Source organism: Hermetia illucens, chromosome 6, assembly GCF_905115235.1.
Source record: "Hermetia illucens chromosome 6, iHerIll2.2.curated.20191125, whole genome shotgun sequence".
Taxonomy (NCBI): Eukaryota; Metazoa; Arthropoda; class Insecta; order Diptera; family Stratiomyidae; genus Hermetia; species Hermetia illucens.
Window position 1 is genome coordinate 71,711,182 of NC_051854.1, and position 22,545 is coordinate 71,733,726.

At 41.2% G+C, this 22,545-nt stretch overlaps 1 protein-coding gene across 2 annotated transcripts in view; it reads right to left on the reverse strand.

Annotated features, from left to right (window-relative positions):
* Positions 1 to 1,033: 1,033 nt before the first annotated feature.
* LOC119659588 (arrestin domain-containing protein 1-like) overlaps positions 1,034 to 22,545 on the reverse strand; it is a 50,013-nt gene continuing 28,501 nt past the window's right edge. The window contains exons 1-3 of one of the 2 annotated variants that reach the window (XM_038067747.1): positions 17,746 to 18,014; positions 6,201 to 6,532; positions 1,034 to 1,545 (exon numbers count right to left, since the gene is read on the reverse strand). In XM_038067747.1, coding sequence (XP_037923675.1) covers positions 1,060 to 1,545; positions 6,201 to 6,532; positions 17,746 to 17,872 — 945 coding nt within the window. In that variant the 5' untranslated portion in view covers positions 17,873 to 18,014 and the 3' untranslated portion in view covers positions 1,034 to 1,059. Of the gene's footprint in view, positions 1,546 to 6,200; positions 6,533 to 17,745; positions 18,015 to 22,545 lie in introns of those variants that run through there. The other variant, XM_038067748.1, reaches the window with a different exon arrangement.

A 22,545-nucleotide genomic window follows, 5' to 3' on the forward strand; every position in this document is an offset into this window, starting at 1 on the left:
GTGGATTCATGACAAGGGCAAACAGGCAACTATGTGGGAGCAGCAACTATTCCTTGAAATCGAAAGGCGATTGGAGGCTTTGGTAGGCTACTGGAAACATTTGAGTGTTTAATTGAAATTAGGAATTGCTAATAACAGTGATGCAAACACATATCATAAAGCCGGAATGTTCGATAATTGACATCAATTTCACCAGGTTTTCCCTTTTGCACCCATCCACAGTGATCATCAGGCGGTAGTGTTTTAAATCTAGGAGCACAGAATAGTGCAGAATGTCAAACTAATAAGTTCAAAATGGAAGGATAGGCGCTTTGATAAAGATGCGTCCAATTTGGTGATGAATTCCGCTAGTATCAATCAAGGATGCGCAAAAAAGTTGACTAAGCATTTAATTCAGTTCGACATTGCATTTGCGTCTATTACTACTAGGTTTTCTAGACTATGCAGTGAGAGGAGGAGGCGTACTTTCAAGAATGCTATCACCTTATTTCGCTTAGGATTAGGCGCTAACATCCAGTTTATGTCACAGTACAGTACAGAAACGGAGAGGGGGAGGAGTAATTTTGAATAATCATTGTTGGGGTCCTCCGTATCAGATGTGGTTCAAAACCATCCCTCCTCCCCGCTCAACAAAAGACAGTTTTATCTGATAACAACAAGATGCAATCGAAAAATCGAATAAGTAATATTTACTTAAATTGGTAAATAATGTGCTTTGGTTTTATATTATTTTTTTGGAACTGGGGAACTGTCTCCTCTTTCTGAGTGAGGTTTACATTACATTTTTAAGGATTTTCTCTTTTAAAATGCTTGTTTACATATGATTCTACTATTATAATCTGCCAAATACTGTTTAGAATTTGCGTTGATACGTTATATTTAATATCATTTGCATATATGTATACAGTATGTACTTTCTGGCTTTTGCAAATATAATACTTTTCCTAGCATCCATTTGCATTACCTAAGCATTGTTTTTTAACAAAAACAAAGTCCTCCTACAATTCAAAAAATAAAACCAAAATTTCGAGGACAATGAATTCATTCTTAAGATTTTTCTCATAATCGTGTATCAAGGACATTCAGAACTTCAACTACATCACCTCCAATTGGAACAACCCCTAGTACGATGGGGATCACTGCGATCAAATCCTCATGTAGGCGTGGTGTTCTAACAATTATCTGAATTCTATAGTTAGTCGTTATTATATCACATGTGTCCTCTGAAGAAGATGAAGTTATTGGCACGTCGATGAAATCGTCAAACTTCCGAACTGTTAACTTTTCGATAGAACCTAGCGATTTTTCAGCAATCGTTACTCGGATGGTATTAGCTTCTTCGTCGGCTAGATGTCGAATGATTTGCCGTAGTTTCACGGAAACATCCTTACACTTGAACACGGTGTCATTTTCCACAATTAAATGAAAACTGAGAGGCTTTCCTATTTGAAATCCGGTCGTCTTTGTGTTAAATTTTACTCGAATCATTTGCGGTCCACAAACGTTCCACCAACTGCTGCATTGTGTTGTGTAGGAGATTGGTTGCTAAGGAGTAAATTAAGATAAATTCAATTAATATATGTGATGGGTTTAGAAACCGATAGAAAAATCCTACAAACTATCTTGCAGATAAATCTCAGTATTGTCACTTTCTTAATACCCAATATCTATCTACATAATGGCTCCAAGCTTTTATTGATTCATTTCATTAATTTTCATAAACAAAAAGAAGTCTGCTAAATACTAATATGCAATTTAATTTTTTTTGAATATATAAATAATCGTAAATATCTCCATACATGTCAAACTCATGTTCGTTCATGAACTTTAATATAAAATTTGTTTGCCAGATGGTCATATCAACGCTATCTTGAGCTATAAATAATTGTTGGTGTACGTATACACAATCCCATGTGGTGTTGAATTGCTATTAGATATGAAGAGTTATTACGAGTTTTCTAATTGCAGATTAAATTAAAGACCTCATGCAACATTCCGGGGAGATTCATTAATGAACTTTGAGTAACCATTTTGGAGATATAAAATTCATTTGCGACGTTTTGCTCAATTTATCTACACTTTTGAAAAGTTCCGAAAAGAAGGAAGGAGGCCTCATGCCAAATCGACAACTGCATCTGGTGTAGGTGATCTGACCGCCGGCGATGCAGTTGGTGGGTCATGCTCCGATGTGCCTCCACATCACTCTGCCCCCAAATGAAACCGCGCAGGTTCATTAGAGAAACCCGCGACGTGATCCCGCCAATGCAGTTACAGGGCGAACCAAACGCTTCGCGGACGCCCTTTTTTGGATAGTCCCTTGGTTCGGAAAAGGCATTCAGCCTCGATAAGGATTGGGTCCGCTTCGAACGTCGAGCTTAAAGGAGTGCTCCCGTCACTCCAGGGACTTTAAAGACCCCCCCCCCTCCCCCTAATAAGGACCGGCGAGCATGTGTCGAGCTCCCTGAGGGTGTCGACTTTCGGCGTTGTATATCGGGAAGGAGGAGTCGGCGTAGTTTCGAAACCGCGTCACTGAGCTCTGATATCCAGCACAGTGCCGGCGGGTAGTCGCAGATTCTCCCCATACACCACCTCCGCAAGGGTGGCCGTGAACTCCTCTCGATGAGTTGTGCAAAGGCCGAGGAGGACGAAAGGCAAGGTCAGCGACCGCTACGGATCGTCAGAAGCCATTAAGGCGGCCTTTAATATCCGGTGCCAAGGTTTCAGTTCGTCAAAGCTCTTACTGTACGAGGATAGTTCAATAAGTCTTTAGAATAAAGTGTAAAAACAATTTTTTTGAGCAAATTTTTTTTTTATTTTTCAGCATAATCTTCTTGGAGCTCTTCACACTTGGTCGATCGTTTTTCGAGTTTTTTTAATCCTTCAGAAAAGTGTGTTTTCGGAAGTTCCTCAAAATAAGCACTTACAGAGGCAATGACGTCTTCGTTAGCCGTAAATCTCTGTCCACCGAGCCATTTTTTCATGTTTGGAAATAAGAAAAAGTCACTGGGGGCTGAATCTGGTGAATACGGTGGGTGTTCGACCAATTCAAATTTAAATTTTTCATTTTTGCCGTTGATACGAAGCACGTGTGAACTCGGGCGCTGTCGTGATGAAAAAGAATTCTTTTTTCGCCAAATGTGGTCGTTTTTTTTAATTTCTTCTTTCAGCTGCCCTAATAATAATGCATAATACTCACCAGTAATTGTTTTACCCTTTTCCAAGTAGTCAATAAGAATAATTCCACGGGCATCCCAAAAAACTGTAGCCATAACCTTACCAGCTGACTTTACGGTCTTCGTCTTCTTTGGAGCTGGTTCGCCCGTGGCGATCCGTTGTTTTGACTGTTCCTTCGTCTGAGGAGTGTAGTGGTGTATCCATGTTTCATCCACAGTCACAAACCGACGAAAAAATTCCTCAGGATTCCGACTTATGCGCGCCAAAAGAGCCTCAGAGGTGACCAATCTATTTCGATTATCCTCAGCTGAGAGCAAACGCGGCACCCATCTTGCTGACAGCTTTCTGATGCCTAATTTTTCATGTATAATTGAAAAAACTGTACCTATTCATATCCCTGTGGCCACAGCTAACTCGTGCACTTTTAATCTTCTATCGTTCAACACCATATCGTAGATTTTATGGATGATTTCGGGAGTAGTCACTCCTACGGGCCTTCCTGAACGTGGTTCGTCACTTGTTGATTTACGACCATGCTTAAATTCATGTATCCAATAATAAACCGTTGCTAAGACGGGGGCAGATGTGCCATGAACCGAGCCTAATTCATTTTTTATCTCATATGGAGTTAAGCCCTTTAAATGAAAATGTTTTATTACCGCTCTGAACTCGTTTTTTTCCATTTTTTTTCACAAGCAAATTTTTTTTCAATCGATTATAAAAATATGTAAACTCAGAAGATGTGGACTGTGACTGCACTATATATCTAGTCGGGAGTGGCGCTGACTAAAAACAGATGATTTAGGGCGATTCGCGCGCCATCCGTTGCTCATTCTAAGGACTTATTGAACTACCCTCGTACAAGACTATGATCTTGCCAGTCCTCATGTATTCCTCGGAAACTTGGGTTCTTAACAACAGAAATTGCGAACTCTTGGTCGCGTTCGAGAGAAGAATACTCCGAGGAATTTTTGGCCCCCTACATGAGGATGGACGATTCCGTAGCTACATAACGACGAAATCTATGAGCAATACCATGACCAGACAGACAGACCCTGCCTAAGATGGAGCGATGGCGTAGGTCAGGATGCCAGACTGCTTTTAGGATATCGAATTGGTGCACCTAGGCGCAAAACCAGGATGTCTGGAGTTCCTTATTAAGGCAGGCCTAGACCGGATATGGGAAATGGTACGTTGTGTACTTGATTGCTTCCTATATATATCAAATTCGAAGCCGTTATTCCTCTTTAGTACTTTGATATCGAGGAAGGGGATGCCATCGTTTGATTACTCTTCCATCGTGAATTTTATATTTGCTGATTTGTTGATTTGATCCAGTATATCTTGTTTATCTCCCTCCTTTACAATGGCTAGGACGTCATCCACATAACGTAACCAAACTCTAGGTCATCTGTCGTTCCATTTTCTTTTCTAGGCCTTCCAAGAAAATTTCACTTAATAGTGGGGATAAGGGGTTAGCCATCGCTATCCCTTTGGTCGTCTTATAAAATTTATCTTGAAAAGTAGAAAGATTTTCTGACAGGAAAACAATAAAAAGAGTATCGTTTGCGCAGGTGGAAATTTTTCCTGACGTATTTAAATAGGTTGCGGGGTCTATTAAGGCTTTGTTCTGTATGTAGGTCCACCAACAGCCCATAGTGACGCAAAAAGGCTCCGCCTAAAATGGGAGTCGACTAGTATCTGCCATTTAGTCGCAATCCAAATATCACGTCGGGTTCACCAATTTAGGAGTTGGGTTCACTGACAAATCATTTTTAAATATTGTTTTTCAGGGTTCTAGTAAGATAAATAAGGTTTTGTTTTACACAAAACCTTAAAAACAAGTATAAACAGTTTTCTAAGAATATTTAAATCTATATTTAAATTAGTTTAGCTATAAAGGTAGTAGTAACGAATTATATATAACCACTGAATGAACTAAATTATTTCAATTAAATTTGACAAAAATGGCCGTCGTCCGTACGCTCCAGTGGTCACGAAAAGAAGAAAGAGGAAGCGCGCGCGCCGGCTTTGCGCCACGTCGTCAGCTGTGTCGGTAGCAGTTCAGTGCATCTGCTGGAGGTGATCTGACCGTTGGCAATGCCGCCGGTCGTGCTTGCCTCCAACGTGCTGCCACAAGGCAAACATTGCAAATACTACTAACTGTTGGTAAGCTTGGTTCCCCCTGTGAGGGGAGAATTCACTGAAAGTAGTAAAATGGATAGAAATTTGTGGACTGACTAGCAATCTGCGAATCTTAGATTCTTTATTTTTGGGACTCGACTGCCATGTTCCGGAAGCTGAAAGATTCTTTGGGTTTGACGTTTTGCTTCCATCAACCCTCCTACATTGTATGTTGGAATGTACGAACGCGCCTGGTCCGCCTTCGGGATAAAGTTTCGAAATGTACAACTTTGACTACGCGCTAACCCTAGTGAGGGAGGCAAAAGTTCCTGCAAAAAATTGTGATTTCAGAACCGCATCATGAAAGGAATTGTGGATAGTCACAACTTTTTCGGGGATCCGATCAAGGGCTTTAATGGTGGGGTACTCATTCAAGATATCGAGCAGCTGTAGAAGTGGAGAAGAATCCTTAACTATGCTTTTCAATCGCATAACACGCCTATGTCTTATGGACGGTTGCATTTTGTCGCAGTTACTATTCTTTATTGCTATTGATGACTAGAAGACTTGGAAAGCTTTAAGCGACCTTGATGTCTCTCCTCAAATACATTGATTACACTGATATCCTACACGACTATATCCGGTGAAAAATTTTTTTGAATCCCCCCTTTGCATGTATGGGGCACCCCTTTAAACTCCACTTAGATTTATGCAACTCGCTGTATGCGTGTGATTTCATAGTTCCCATCTGTACACCAAATTTCGTTCGAATCGGTTTAGCCGTTTTGGAGGAAAGTGCGTGTGACAGACAGACAGACAGAAAAACATTGAATAGATTTTAATAAGGTTTTGTTTTACACAAAACCTTAAAAAAAGACCTAAGTTTATTAAAAGGAAATTACCTGATACGAAATTTCAGAATTCAAATCAAGAGCATAGTTCACTCGAATTGATTTAATGCAAACATGATTTAATGCTAAAGGATTCACCACAGTTAACAATATGTCGTAGCTGATTCGTCCAAATTCCGTCTTCAATGAGCTTGGCAAATTCTCTGGCAGTAGAAATTGAAAGGGAAAACTGTGAACACCAGAAGATAGTGTGAATGGTTTACTCTCCTCACTACCCAGCAAATAGATTTGTTTTAACATGTAATGCCTTTCATCCATAAACAGTTTAAATGGTCCCTGATGCCAATAGACCTTCGCATATCCTTTGAATATAACATGGATACCTGGAAAAGAGAGAAATTGTTCTTTTTTAATATGATAATAGTGACGTGGTACTAGCAATCACTAGCTAATGGTTAGCAATTAGCTACTAACCTAAGGTAGTTGCAAAGCCTGTGTCCAAGAGGAGCTTGTGGTTACGAAGGGCGGCCTAGCGGCATTTCAAAATCATACAAGCATAATAGTGTCAGAAAAGTGAACAGCGGTGTAGCTCTCACCATGCTCAGTATGGATTGGTGCACGTTGTGTTTGTCCTTGATAAATTCGACCAGTTCAACTCTTTTCACACCAAGTTGGGTGAAGGGATTGCGGCCCTTATTTCAGTGGGCCATTCTCAGGACCCGCATGGCTCAGTGATTAGAGCGCTGGGTTATCGCAGCTGAAGGTGCGATTCAAATCTCAATGGTGGGAGAAGCATTTCGTATTGTGGATGTCAACTTAACTGTGAATGAGTACTAGGCTACTCATCAGAGTAATAATCACATTGATTCCGAGAGTATACTGTAGTCTTCTAGTGTATCGTTACGGTCTTGAATGAAGCGCTTTAACACAATTAAGGCCCTGATCTCATATATATCTCAGCCCTCTCTATGACTTTTTGAGAAGCCTGCACTACCATTCGATGTTTAGCAACAAATGTTTTCTATTGCGGTACCCGAATCTAGAAGACAATTCCTAAATCTGCCAAGAGCGGAAAGCATTTGATTAGCAATGAAATTTTCAATTTAAAATTTTTTAGTTTGCTAGCATATAGATTTCTCTTTTAATCGCCGTTTCCGATAAAAAGAGAATGTTTTCAAATGGGTTTGAGTCTTGGTCGGTGACGGAGCGAATCCCTGACAAAATCTTCAAAAATAAAGTTCAGCAGCACCGCTGCACAAGATAATGAGAAGTTGCAGGGGAAAGGCATGCTGCAGCTCCATGGAGTTCTACGTTAGGACGATTCTGAACATTTAAGCAGTAAACATACTTCTAATACGTAATTAAAATTAATATAATAAAATTCATTAATTTATTCTTCTTTTTCCAAATCTTTTAAATTATAATTCTGCCGCAAGAAAATCACAGCTTTCTTATAGCATTCTATCGTCATCATCAACGGCGCCACAACTAGTATCCGGTCTAGGCCTGCCTTAATAAGGAACTGCAGACATCCCGGTTTTGCGCCGCGGTCCACCAATTCGATAACCCTAAAAGCTGTCTGGCATCCTGACCTACGTCATCCTTCCATCTCAGGCACGGTCTGCCTCGTCTTCTTTCTCTACCATAGATATTGCCTTTATATACTTTCCGGGCTGGATCATCCTCATCCATATGGATTAAGTGACCCACCCACCGTAACCTATTGAGTCGGATTTTATCCACAACCTGACGGTCATAGCATCGCTCATAGATTTCGAGAATTTGCGAGAACGTGTGGTCTGACGTTCCCTTTACATATAGTAAGTGGTGCCATTTCATCTTCATATATGTGAATGGAGGGTGCAATTATTTTTTTCACAGAATGTTGCCATGTAGGGTATCAAATTAAGGGGCTTAATTACTACTTTTCGGAACTGGCCCCATACTTGCTTTCGGGTGAACTGTAGGAGAGTGAGGACTTAAAATATGAGCATCGAAAAGTGTAACAGGTCTCATTCTCAGAACCTATCCAACCGAAACATCTGGAAAAAATCACAGTGGTGTATCTAAACGAAATCTAGGCCTCAAAATATATTCGGTTCCGATATCTCCACAGATAAAGTTAATATAGTATATTAGCATATTTTATAAATTTTGCGGGAAACTCCCCTTAAATTCATGCTAGAAATAGCAAATTGCATTTGTAAATAATCCAACTAGTATTAGCAAAGTTATAGACAGTGAAATGTGCCATTTGTTGTGAATTTCGTGCATCCTACAACCTGTATGACGTCATCCTCCCATATCAATTCTTCAATACCACACAAAGTGAGCTCACATCAATGGGGGGTCCAAAAAACATTTTCTTTGAAGTATTTGGGTCATTTATATCAACATGTATATTAATATTACTCCAAACAGACTTATATGTGTATGTAGGTATATATACGTGGTAATGTAGTTTGCGGGTAGTTAGCCCAGATACATATATTAGTACATTAAACCAGCGGTATTTAATATACATACTATATATGTACATATAGATACTTTTGTACATGAAGTAAACCAGAAATATAAGTAGGATCAATTTATATATGCATGCATATGTGCAGTATTCGGTAAAAGGCAGTTTGTTTATTTAGGATGAGAACAATATCTACATGTCTGTAAAATGTACATATATCTTGTAGTTTGGAAAAATATGAAGGAATATTTGGATTTGTAGCTATATACGAATGGAAAAATGTGCGTTGAAGTTTCTCCCACAAGATGAAGAGAAAATCTTTATACCCGAAGCGCCTCATTTGCTAGGAGAGCACACTCGAATCTATTGCCCAGAATGTTGCCCGTGCTTGCTTCCACTAAGCTCGCTCGCTCGCTCGCTGATGCTATTAAGGTCCATTATCATTAATCCCAAATGAATCTTTAAGGAAGCTCCAACTTTGGTTCCCGCTGGGATATAGGGAGCCATAAATAGAAGTCTCTGTTTTTATGGCCCGTTAGCCGAAGCCGAAGCCCGAAGTTAACTCGCGCAACTCCCGTCGCGATACAAAGTGTGCAAGACTTTTTGAATCTCCTGTGTATAGTCTTCATGCTAGGAACTAAACAGAAAGGCGATGGTTACAATTGGCATTAGGAGTGAAGATGACAAATAAAGATAGACTTCACTGAAGTTCAATTCGAACTCGATAATTCACAAAGGATGACTGTATTACTGACTAGTTCTCTGCCGGTGTTACAAATGCAAACACTATTGATTTGTTATAAAAGCAGACATTCTAAAAATCGAAACATAAAATTACATCTCGGTTACCTATTTTGAAAGCCCATCGAAGAACCAACTTTGCAGTCAGATGCTAATTGCTCCTCTATTGAACACGTTTCTGCGCGAAGGTAATAAGATATCCAACTCCATATTTAGGTGAAAAATGATTCAGTTGTTTACTTGTTTACCTTTTACTAGAAATGGAGGAGATAAAATTGATTTCTTTGTTTGAAATGTGTGAACAACGCAGTACATAGTATGTAAATAAACTTTTTAGAACTTTTGGATAACACCGATACCATACGACTATATAAATCCAGACTAAGTTCCTTCTTAATATCTACAGTTGTGAATTCTGATTGTTAAATCAATGTTTAAGGCTTAATATTAGTAACTAGAATGTGAAACTTACAAGAAAAATACAGAACCCTAGGTCAAATCTAGAATTAACTCACGAACAGTATTGGAACAAAGTTAAGGTTGAAGGGTGGGAATGTTGTGGCTTCTGAATTTCCATTCCACATGTCATCGGAATATATGTACTATAAGTAACATATTCATCATCATCATCATCAACGGCGCAACAACCGGTATCCGGTCTAGGCCTACTTTAATAAGGAAGGTTTTGCGCCGAGGTCCACCAATTCGATATCCCTAAAAGCTGTCTGGCGTCCAGACCTACGTCATCGCTCCATCTTAGGCAGGGTCTGCCTCGTCTTCTTTTTCTACCATAGATATTGCCCTTATAGACTTTCCGGGTGAGATCATCCTCATCCATACGGATTAAGTGACCCGCCCACCGTAACCTATTGAGCCGGATTTTATCCAGAACCGGGCGGTCATGGTATCGCTCATAGATTTCGTCATTGTGTTGGCTACGGAATCGTCCATCCTCATGTAGGGGGCCAAAAATTCTTCGGAGGATTCTTCTCTCGAACGCGGCTAAGAGTTCTAAAACCCCAAGTTTCCGAGGAATACATGAGGACTGGCAAGATCATTGTCTTGTACAGTAAGAGCTGTGACCCTATGGTGAGACATTTCGAGCGGAACAGTCTTTGTAAGCTAAAATAGGCTCTGTTGGCTGACAACCGTGCGCGGATTTCATCATCGTAGCTGTTATTGGTTGTTATTTTCGACCTCAAATAGGAGAAATTGTCAACGGTCTCAAAGTTGTATTCTCTTATCCTTTTTCTTCTTCGTGTTTGTGTTTGACCAGTGCGGTTTGATGTTGTTGGTTGATTCGTCTTCGGTGCTAACGTTGCCACCATATATTTTGTCTTGCCTTCATTGATGTGCAGTCCAAGATCTCGCGCCGCCTGCTCGATCTGGATGAAGGCAGTTTGTACGTCTCGGGTGGTTCTTCCCATGATGTCGATATCGTCAGCATAGGCCAGTAGTTGGGTGGACTTAAAGAGGATCGTACCTCTTGCATTTACCTCAGCATCACGGATCACTTTCTCGAGGGCCAGGTTAAAGAGGACGCATGATCCCTCCTTGTCGTAGGCCGTTGTTGATATCAAATTGTCTTGAGAGTGATCCTGCTGCTTTTATCTGGCCTCGCACAGTGGTCAGGGTCAGCCTAGTCAGTCTTATTAATTTCGTCGGGATACCAAATTCTCTCATGGCCGTGTACAGTTTTACCCTGGCTATGCTATCATAGGCGGCTTTAAAGTCGATGAACAGATGGTGCAACTGTTGTCCATATTCCAACAGTTTTTACATCGCTTGGTAATATATTACTAAAAAAAAAAAATGGAAGTTGAGGCCTTAGGCACAAAACGAAATGATAGTGACGTAGCTGGCATCATAAACATAAAGAAGCAATCAATGTGTCATACGAGCGGTGCTTCTGAATCTACGTCACGAAGGGAAGTTAGATTGAAAAGTGAAGAGTGAAAAACATAAATATTCGCCTGAACACAAGCCAGTTAATGGCAAAAACCATTACATATAATCTGGGAAATATCGATCACATCATTTTACTAGGAGCAAGAGGACTTGCTGAAGGTACTCCCGATCCAAAACTAGAAGTATCATGGGTCGAAAAAAGTATCATAACTATATCGCGGTCTGACTGACAAGTATGGGTTTTCAGATATGTGTTTTATATGTCTCATAAACCTAAAACTGATAGCTGAGTGTCAAATCAAACGCTTGGTTACATATGAATACATAATAGTACTATAAATTACTGTAAATTTTTTTTTTGACTGCCGGTGAAGTTTGATTAAGATAGAAATAAAAAGTATGAAATTCGGCGGCGGATCTTATAAACAAATAATAGTGCGCTTTACTTGGCCCTCTTGGGATTTAAAAGCCTCAAAATTGCACCCAGATTAGGTATTCAATAGAGCCAGATGGCGAAACCGATCACGACGAGCGAACCCCGCTTGTGAACGTGAAAAAGGTTGAAGAAAAAGAAGACTTGGCCCTCTCAACAAAGGTGAAGAAAATTCCGCAACAATTACAGGACCAGCGTTACTACAAATATATCGGTGTCAAATTTGAACCAACTTATTATATATATGAACTTATATACAGATGCTCACAAAATTGAAGGCACAAGTGGTAATTTATTGATTCGGGTCATACTAGTTTTAAACTTTGCGGCAAATAAAATGGTTTTCTAGTTTTTGCAAAAGCAATATATTTCCTCTTCATAACATAATAAACAACATCAATTTCATTCATATATATATGTAATATGATACAAACAAAATAAGTCGGGAAACCCGAAGCTCGGCGCTTCAGGTATGAAAGGTTTTGTTTGCTTCTTCTTAGAGTATATTTGGGTGCAGAACTACTCCATTTGTGTGTAGCCCGTTATGTATACGCACTTAGCATGTCAGACTACTCTCTTTAGTGTAATATTTAGTTGCAGGAAATTTACATGGCAAAGCCAAATTTGAGCTACTGTAAGTTTGTTAGTAATAGTATGATTTTGATTAAAGTTGGGGGTAACATGCTTCATATTATATTCTATACTACAACAAATTTTTACAACTCTAGGATTAACTCAAGAGGGGCCTTTACTCAATTTCCCCAAAAATATGGTAATATACTATTATCAGTTTCTGAGAATGGGTCCGTTAAAGAAATCATCACTTTCCACCCCTCCCACTCCCCATCTTTCTACCAAATCTCAAAACCAAGACCGGCTTCGGAAAGTACTAATCGAGACCTTTCATTTGATACCCAACATGACTATATTCGGTGGAAAATTTTACACCTCCCTTTTACATGTATGTAATCTCAACGTAGAAGGATATAATTCACTGCATGTCTGGGCGTTCACAGTTCCCACCTTCTCACCAAATTTCGTGTCAATCGGTATAGCCGTTTCTAAGAAAAGGGCGTGTGACAGACAGACAGACAGGACCCAGAAAGGAGATCCCATGTTTGAACCGAAAAAATCCAGCGTGGGGAAAACTGACGGCTTTCGTAACCAAGTCTTAAACTCACTTGGGGAGAATGTCGCAGTTCGTTTCCAAAAACATGAGATCTATATCCAGTGCAAGGATTTCGATGAGGTAACATCCAGAGAAGAGATCTTCACTGCCTTGAAGCAACAATTCAAGTTGGAGAAATTCAGCGAAGGATCTATCGTGAGTCACGGTCACATTGCGACTGCCAGTGAAGTCAGCGCAGAAGTTGTTGGCCGCGTGGGAGGTTCGGATTGGATGGGTTGTTCGCCGACTAAGGGAGCATATCTCTTTAAAGAGGTGTTCCAAATGCCTAATGTTTGCACATTTTGCGAAGTCATGCACTAGCGACGTCGAAGGTATAGGGAGAAAGGACATATTGCCAAGGAGTGCAATAGAGACCCCAAATGCATTTTGTGCGAAGGAAAAGATGGACGGGATAACCGGCATATTGCCGGAAGTGGTAAATGCCCGGAATTTAGGAAGGCGTTAACTGCAGTGAAAAAATGAGGTTAATACAAATAAACCTTAATCATTGCAGGGTCGCACAAGATTTGCTTGCGCAAACCACTTACGAATCCGCGATGGAAGTTGCTATCATTAGTGAACCGTACAGAAATCTCTACGGTGGTGTATGGGTCACCGATTCGACTGGTGGAGCGGCGATATGGGCAGCTTTGTGTGGGAAAAAATAAGTGGTATATTCGTATACAGCTGCTACGCCCCATCGAGCCTCACACTGCCTGAGTTTAAAGACCTGTTAGACGATCTTGTTCACGACGCAAAGGGACGAAGTCCAGAGGTGATAGTCGTTGAATTTAATGCGTCGGCTATCGAGTGGGGCAGCAAAGAGACTAATTTAAGGAGGCAGTGCTTATTAGAAGCATTTGCCCAGTTAGATGTAGGTCTGGCCAATTAAGGCGATGTAAACACTTATCGGAAAGAGGGAACTGATTCAATTATAGATCTGACTTTTGTCTACCCTGCACTTCACGTACAGCAATCACCAGGCAATCATCTTTGAACTAAGGATGGGGCCACAAAGAAGGAGACCCGCACCTCGGAAGCCGAAATCCAAAAGAACACCAGGATGGTTTGCAAAAGCGATGGATGCGCAAACGTTCATGGAAGTGTGGCTAGACCTGCTTAGCAAAGCAGGTACCTCCACGAATAGAGCTCTCCGTGTTACACAAAGCATCTCTAAATCATGTGACGCGTCGATACCTAAGAGATGCTCATTCCCCACTAGAAGACCCAAGTATTGGTGGAATAGTGAACTTGCCAGCCTTCGATCGATTTGCCACAGTGGCAGACGAACGGCTCAGAGAGCAATAGGTAGGATCGATCAAGGGTAAAAGGAGCTTGCCTATAGGAAAGCTCGCAAGAACCTCAAGCGCGCCATCCAGTGGAGTAAGAGGGAATGTTTTAAAGAGCTGTGTTTGGAAGCGGACATAAATCCGTGGGGTAGGGCCTGTAAAATCGTGACAGGAGGATTCAGAGGCCGATCATCTCCGCAGATCACGTGCCCTATGTTCTTGTTGAAAATAATACAGGGGTTATTTCCCCAACAAGAAGAGGGGGTATTGACACCTTCCAGCGTCGCCTGAATGTGACGCCGATTCCACCAATCACCAGGGACGAGCTGCTGGAGATCAGCAGTCGAATAGGCGACAACAAAGCCGCGGGTCTGAACCGCATTCCGAATAAGGCCCTCAAACTTGCCGTCAAATGTAGACCGGATATGTTCGCGGAGCTGTTCGAAATGTGCATGTCCGAGGGTATGCTTCCTGTACCGTTGAAGCGGCAGAAGCTGGTGCTGCTGCCAAAAGCTGGCAAACCACCAGGGGAACCGTCCTCCTATAGACCCATATGTCTTCTAGACACCATGGGAAAAATGATGGAGCGGAGTATTTATAATAGATTGCTCCCAATCGTGGAGAGTCAAGCGGACCTTTCAGGTAGGCAGTATGGGTTCCGTAAAGTTAGATCAACCATTGATGCCATCAAAATGGTCACTGGCTTGGCCGAAAATGCAATTCACGGCTGGGGTTGTACTAGCAAATATTGCGTGGTATTGACCCTGGGTGTGAGGAATGCATTCAAATCGGCCAATTGGAACCTTATTCGAAAGCCTCTGGCGACGATTGGTGTTCTCACCTACCTCGCCGTTATTATCGATAGCTACTTGAAAGAGCGGAGACTCTGGTATAATACCGATGATGGACCCAAGGAGTACGTTGACTCCGCGGGTGTCCTACAGGGTTCTGTACTGGGTCCACTACTGTGGAACATCATGTATAATGATGTACTTAACCTTCCGGTTCAGGAGGAAGCCGCGGCGGTGGGTTACGCCGATGAGATATGGTTGTGGTCGTAAAGCATCTCGAGGATGTTGAGTTGTATTCAAGCGAAGCAATCAGTGTTGTTAAGGCTTGGTTAGAGAGTGCTGAACTGGCACTCGCGGAGGAAAAGACGGAAGCGGTCCTCATCACTAAGCGCCGCAAGAGAAATTACGCCTGCATTAGAATCTGAAATTGTATCGTCACTTCCCCTTTCCCTTAACAGAATCACTTCCAAACCGGCCACCAAATACTTGGAGGTGATGATATACGGCGGACTCAATTTTAAGCAGCACATGGAGCATACTTGTAAAAAGCATCCACCAAGTATGGCTCTGGACAGGCTGATGTCGAACGTAGGAGGACCGCGGCATACTTGCAGGCTGTTCATAGCCAGGGTGGCGAGTTCTATCATGCTGTATGCAGTTCCAATTTGGGGAAACGCGCTGCAGGTTTTAGGCAAAACACATAAACTGGGTACGGTTTACAGAAGAACATCCTTAAGGGTGTGTTCTGCCACCATCTCACACGATGCAGCGTTCGTCATTTCGGAAATGATGCCGATTGACATCCTGGCAATCGAAATGATGAACATTTATAACACTACATCCATTTCTCCCTTATCTCAGGTGAAGAAAACCGAACGTGAAAGATCCATTATCAGATGGCAACAGCGATGGGACCAGTCAGAAAAGGGTCTTTGGACTTACAGGTTGATTCCTTCCATCAGGGAGTGGCTGGAGAGAAAGCATGGGGAGATCAATTATAATCTCACCCAGTTTCTCATGGGCCATGGAGGATACCGTCAATACCTGTATAGGTTTAAATTGGATACCTCGCCAAATTGTCCAAACTGCGCCGGAGTCCCAAAGGACCCAGCGCACTTATTCTTCCAGTGGCCTAGGTTCGTGGAAGAAGGAAGGAATCTAGAGGAAACTCTAGGTGAAGTGCTATCACCGGAAAATTTTGTCCGGAGAATGGTAGCCTGTCAGGAAGACTAGGATGCGATCAATTCCATGATCGCAATAATCCAGGATAAACTGCGAAAAGCAGAAGAAGTGAGGAAGGCGCGGTTACGAACCCCGCGGGTAGACGGAAGGAGATTTAGCTAAAGTATGCTAACTCCGCCCCGTCATGTAATACCTAAAGGTGGTTCCACGGAGTAGGGGGAGAGTCGGGGGTGGTTTTAGTGGGTAAAAATCCCGTGCCCAGGCCAAAGTCTTTTGAAGAGCTCCTGGCAAAAAAAGGCAGACCGACAGACAGACAGACATTGCAAACAAAACCGTAAAAACCAACATCGACTCGATTCTAATAAGGCTTTGTTTCACACGAAACCTTAAAAAGGTTAACAAAGGTCACAGTTAGTTCAACGCGATCAGGCCTTATATTAAAAGTAGATCACATGTTAGTATGTACATAGTTATGCAGTGAGTTAGTGAGTCAATTATTTATTTTGAGCCGAATTTTTGCCAGTCTAAAATATATACGAGCAAGTCAACCTGACTAGGAACGTGAAGCGGGAAATGGAGTTGAATGGATTCGATGGAATCGAGATCAATAACGTAGAAATATTGTCTTTAATACAACGTTATGTTTCCATATGCAAGCTATTCAATGTTAGCTTAAAGAAACATATCCTGGATTATGTTGTGCCAGCGACCAAGTCAAATTGACGCCATTGCTACCGCCACCATAGCCACTACATTCGTTGGTTTCCGGAAATGGGTCAGATTCTGTACATTTTTCGACTTACACCCTCAAATACGACTATTGCTTTCAAATTATGTCATTTGGCGAAGAAAAAGCTATTTGAGATAATGTTATCCCTACTCTCAAATAAGTATATTGGGAAAGGAAAATTTCAACCACCATCTGGCTGGCACAAAATAGATTGGCAACTTTCAATTGACACGGTCTAAAGTTAGTTGGTAGCTCCGAATTGAAGAAAAGCAACCAGAAGTTAATGGGGGAATGGCAGTATTGTAAGATAGCACGTCCGCTGAGTCAGCTAGTGCTAAATAAATCACAAAGGTAATATGCTTCCAAAAGGAAGAGTTCACAACAGCCGTATGCCTACAGAGAAACTATAGTGAGCTGCGAAGATGCAATGCGTGAACAAACCCAGAATCTGCAGCTATATAGTATTTTGAAAGGTAGAGTCCAAAGAGGATAAAAGATTCTTATCGCGGGTAACAGATTGTGCTTTAAAACTGTCGGTACTAAGGAAATGATCATTGAACTGACAAAGTAAACTATCCTGAAGATCAAGTCCCAATTTCATATATTGCTTTTTAGGTTAAAGAACTTCTTCTTCGTATAATTTACTGTATTTAAGGATTCAATGTTACTCTTCCTTTCAATTTACCGTCGAAGAACAAGTGCAGGATTTGAAAAGAAAAACCACTTTGGAAGATAAAGGCGCATCAAAAATTGTAAAGATAATTTTTGAACTATGTGGGTTATTATAAAATTAGAGAGCAAATGGAGTTTCGAATCACATTTTCTATATTTTTATTAAGTTATTTCAAGTGTCACAATCACATTTCTTCACAGGCTCAAAGTTACCTTACCCTTGATAGTTTTTGGTTTCTTCAGTAGAACAACGGCGACTCCGGACAATATCTGGCCACTATAAAATACGTTGTTGGTGCTGCTGTTATTATAATCCTTAAACAAAATACTACAATCACAAGCCATTTCCTTGAGAATCTATATTCCCTTCCGCACTGTTCAGAATATGGAAACACTCGCAAGACTGTGAAAATTTGCACCACGTTGTACCGACAAGAAGATGTTGATTTGATTGTTCGGTACAAAATACTGAATTGATTTAACACGCGATAAGGCGGCTTTAAGTTTTCCTATATAAAGGTGTTATCGAGATAAAAGTATCTATTAGCATCTCGAATATCTATTAGCATCTCTTGTAACCTAGCATCTGATGTAGATAGTGGATTAACAAATTTGGGTTCATTTTGTAGCATAGGCTCATTGTTGGGATAATAAATTATAAATATCTGGCAATTTATTTTTAATTTTCATGAGTTAGCTTAGAGGTAATTAACGTAAGTAAACTATGTGTAGCATATGACCATATACCTATTGGTACGTTGTCTTAAATATTTACACTTAAAGATACATATCAAACTATTTAATTCTGTTGAAAAATATAGTGTTATACTAATGGGGGATCTGTTAAAATCATTGTTACCAAGGAAAATTCAAAGTATTCAGTTTGTGCTAATTGATCTATTTCATTAAAGTCAATTTTAGATTTAGACCTTTACTTTATGGTGGTCGAGAATGTACGAGGTGAGGGGAGCTGGGCAGTGTGGACTATAGTATTCCACTAATATAAGCGGTCAATTTCCGGCTGATGCGAGCATGAAAGACTTAGGCTTTGCTCTTAGATTCTGAAAATGTTCACCATGAGATACCATATACTGAAAACTGACATAGTAGGCTTTGTACTACATCACAAAGAAGAAACCTGAAAAGATAACTGGACCAAACCAAAGCCACCAAAAAAGTAACGAACCTTTCAACTTATTCTTTTCTTGCATGAGTAATAATAGGAGAGGATGAAGCAAGGATAAGAACTATGAAATTATTGAAACCACTTTATAGCTTCTACCAAACAGATGCATGGAAATCGGAGAATTAGAAGGCATTGCGAAAACTGGATTCAGTTCTCTCAATAAGTTTTCTAACACTTTGTAGCTCCCATGCTTCCCCATGGACCTAATCGAATGAGTCTATGAGCTGCTCTTATTGAAGTCCTCTGAATAAATAAATCTAAGGCTACAAATTGAGCAATTCATTTAGAGCTGCGCCGGATGTGCTCATGGCATCGGTAATACCCAAAAACACAGCTCTTTGCAGTGTAGCTAGTTTGTAGTGAAAATTCTTTTCTTTCTTTTTATCTTTACGTCTACATTTTTGTTCCAAAAAAGCTTTTTGTCTAGAAGAGCTACCAGATATTTCACTTCTTCGGAGAGTTAAAAAATTGCACCCTTCTCTCTGGAAGGCAAAGATCATTCAGTTTCCTACTCTTTGTAAATAATACCATTGCAATTTTATTTGGATTTACCGAAAGTCCAACCCGGAGTCACTAATTGTCAATCAAATCAACGGCACAAAGTGTATTTTTACACTCCGCTCCTTTCTGTCTTTCACGGCTTCACAGAGCTTTTGGAAGGGCCCATAGTCAAACGCCCCTGCAATGTCTACGAGCACTCCCATCGCGTATTCGCCTTTCACTGTTGCATCCTCTATCTTTAAAACCAAAGAGTGGAGAGCAGACTGACAAGACTTTCCAAGCTGGTGAGGGTGTTATTTTTCATTTAGTCAGTGCGAACTTAGCGCCTTCTTACGAATATACGCTACATGCTCAACGAATCTCTCCAGACATTTCAACAAAAATGATGCTAAGCTGATTTGTCTGAAGTTCTTTGGATTTGAATAGTCATCCTTCCCAGGTTTAGGTGTGAAGGCTACCGTAACCTTCTGCCAAGATGTATGTACGTAATCCAGAGCAAAACGTCTTTGAAACATATTTCTTCGAAGCTGCTCTGAGTGTTCAATGCCCTCTTTCAGCATTTCCGGATAGATGCCATCCATGCCAAGTGCTTTGAAGTGTTCAAATTATATCATAATAGAGCAGCTCTTGCCTTTTCATTGGTACAGCCACTCCGGCAGCATTCCAATTTCCCTTGCAACATTTTCGTGTGGAAAGGTTTGCAGAAACCGCCAATTCTCCCCCTCTCACTTCTGTCACCTGTTCTCCCGTCTGCATAGACTCAACGCTAGAGTTTGTGATAGTTCTATCCGGTTTTCTAAGATAGTCCAACTTAGCCGACATCTCCTTTTTAAGGACTTTGCATAGCCTAGAAGTCTCCCTTGCTCCTTCTAAATCCTCACAGTATGTATTAAATAACTTAAGTGTTGGCTGGGTTGGAAGGCAACGAGGCAGCAGACGAACTAGCCAAGAAAGGAACAGGTATGCCGTTACCCCAGAGCCCTTCAGTGGAATCGGAAACGGTTTCACGGCTATGAATCTAAGAAATTGGGGAATACGAACCCATACGCACAAAGGATTGTTTAAGCCTCACCAAAAAGAACCTTCGAATCATAGTGGGAATTCTCACTGGCCATTGTCGGCTGAACTATCACCTAGGGAAGTTAGGGATATCTACGGACACTGCCTGCTGGTTTTGTGAGGAGTATGGCGAAACCTCTATACACGTGCTAGGACAGTGCCCGGTACTTGTGCAAAGTAGCTCGAGGGATCTGGGAAAACACATAATACCAGATGCAAAGCTGAAAGATCTGGAAGTAGGGAACATACTAAAGTTCCTGATGGTTATAGGCCTGCTTGAGATACTATGATCAATAGGTACACTATAACCAGTAAAAGGGGCACAATAGTTCTTTAAGGACGCTGTGCGACTTTCCCTTAACAGAATAATAAATAAGTGTTCTCGGTAGATCTCTCCATGGGGTAATTGGTGAAAATTTCAAGATCCACGTTTTAGCTGCGACTTGATGCCTAATAGCTGCGGAAAGATTAGAATTCTAGAACTTATTACAACTTGAAAAGTTAATATCCTTAGATTCTATCTCCATTTTGGGACATACTTGGTGTAGTAGCGAAATACTACTGGCAGCCCCTTCACTTTGTAGTTTTCAGTTCATAACTCAATAACTCATCAACGGAGCAACAACAGGTATCCGGTCAAGATCTGCCTTAATAAGGAACTCCAGACACCCCCGTTTTGCGCCGAGGTCCAATAATTCGACTTCCCTAAAAGTCAGTCAGTCGTCTTGAGCTATGCCATCGCTCCATCTCAGGCAGGGTCTACCTCGTCTTCTTTTTCTACCATAGATATTGCCCTTATAGACTTTCCGGGCTGGATCATCTTCATCCATGCATATTAATTGACCCACATACCTGAGGCTGTGGAGCCGGATTTTATCCACAACCAGACGGTTGTGGTATCGCTCATAGATTTTGTCGTTATGTAGTCTACGGAATCGTCCATCCTCATGTAGGGAGCCACAAATTCTTCCGAGGATTCGTCTCTGAAATGCAGCCAAGAGTTCGCAGTTTTTCTTGGCAAGAACCCAAGTCTCCGAGGAATACATGAGGACTGGCAAGATCATTGTCTTGTACAGTTAGATCTTTGACCCTATAATGAGACGTTTCGACCGAAACAGTTTTTGTAAGTTGAAATAGGCGTGGCAGCTATGCGCATCACAGCTGTTATCGGTTGAGATTTTCGACCGTAGATAGGAGAAATTTTCAACGGTCTCAAAGCTGTAATCTCCTATCTTCATTGTTTTCGTTTGGCCAGTGCGATTCGATGTTGTTCGTTCTTTCGGTTTTGACGCTATCGATTCGTTCAGTCTTATCGATTTCGCTGGGATAACGAATTGTCTCATGGCCGCGTACAGTTTTACCCTGGCTATGCTATCATAGATGGCTTTTAAGTCGATGAAAAGATGGTGCAACTGATGCCCATATTCGAACAGTTTTTCCATTGCTTGCCGCAGAGAGAAAATCTGATCAGTTGCTGATTTGCCTGGAGTGAAGCCTCTTTGGTATGGGCCAATGATGTTCTGGGCGTATGGGGCTATCCGGCCTAGGAAGATAGCAGAGAATATCTTATAGATGGTACTCATTAACGTGATGCCTCTATAATTGCTGCACTGTATGATATCCCCTTTTTATGTATGAGACAGATAATGCCTCTTTACCAATCGTCAGGCATTGATTCGCTGTCCCATACCTTGAACATTAGTTGATGAACGACTTGGTGCAATTGGTCGCCTCCATATTTAACCAATTCGGTTGTAACTCCATTGGATCCTGGCGACTTACGGTTTTCAAGCCGAAGAATTGCACGGACTGTTTGTTCTATGATTGGTGGTGGCAGCATTTGTCCGTCGTTTTCAGTTAGCGGGACCTCTAACTCGCCGATGTTTTGGTTGTTGAGCAGTTCATCAAAATACTCAACCCGTCGCTTCAATATCGCCATTCTGTCGGAAATCAGATTTCCTTCTTTATCTCGGCAGAATGAGCATCGAGGTGTATAGGGTTTTATTCTGCTGACTTGTTGGTAAGACTTGCGCACCTGGTTCATTTGCTCCGTGTACTTTCTAGTTCACTGACTTGTTGGTTCTCTTCGTTTTTACCTATGTGAAGTCGCCTTTCTGCTCGACGTAGTTCATGATAAGTATCTGCACGTGCCCGCGTTCTTTGAGAATGCAACATTACTCGGTATGCAGCATTCTTCTGTTCCTCTACTAGCTTACATTAATCGTCAAACTAGCCATTCCGACTTCTTCATGTGGTTGTGAAGATTATTTGT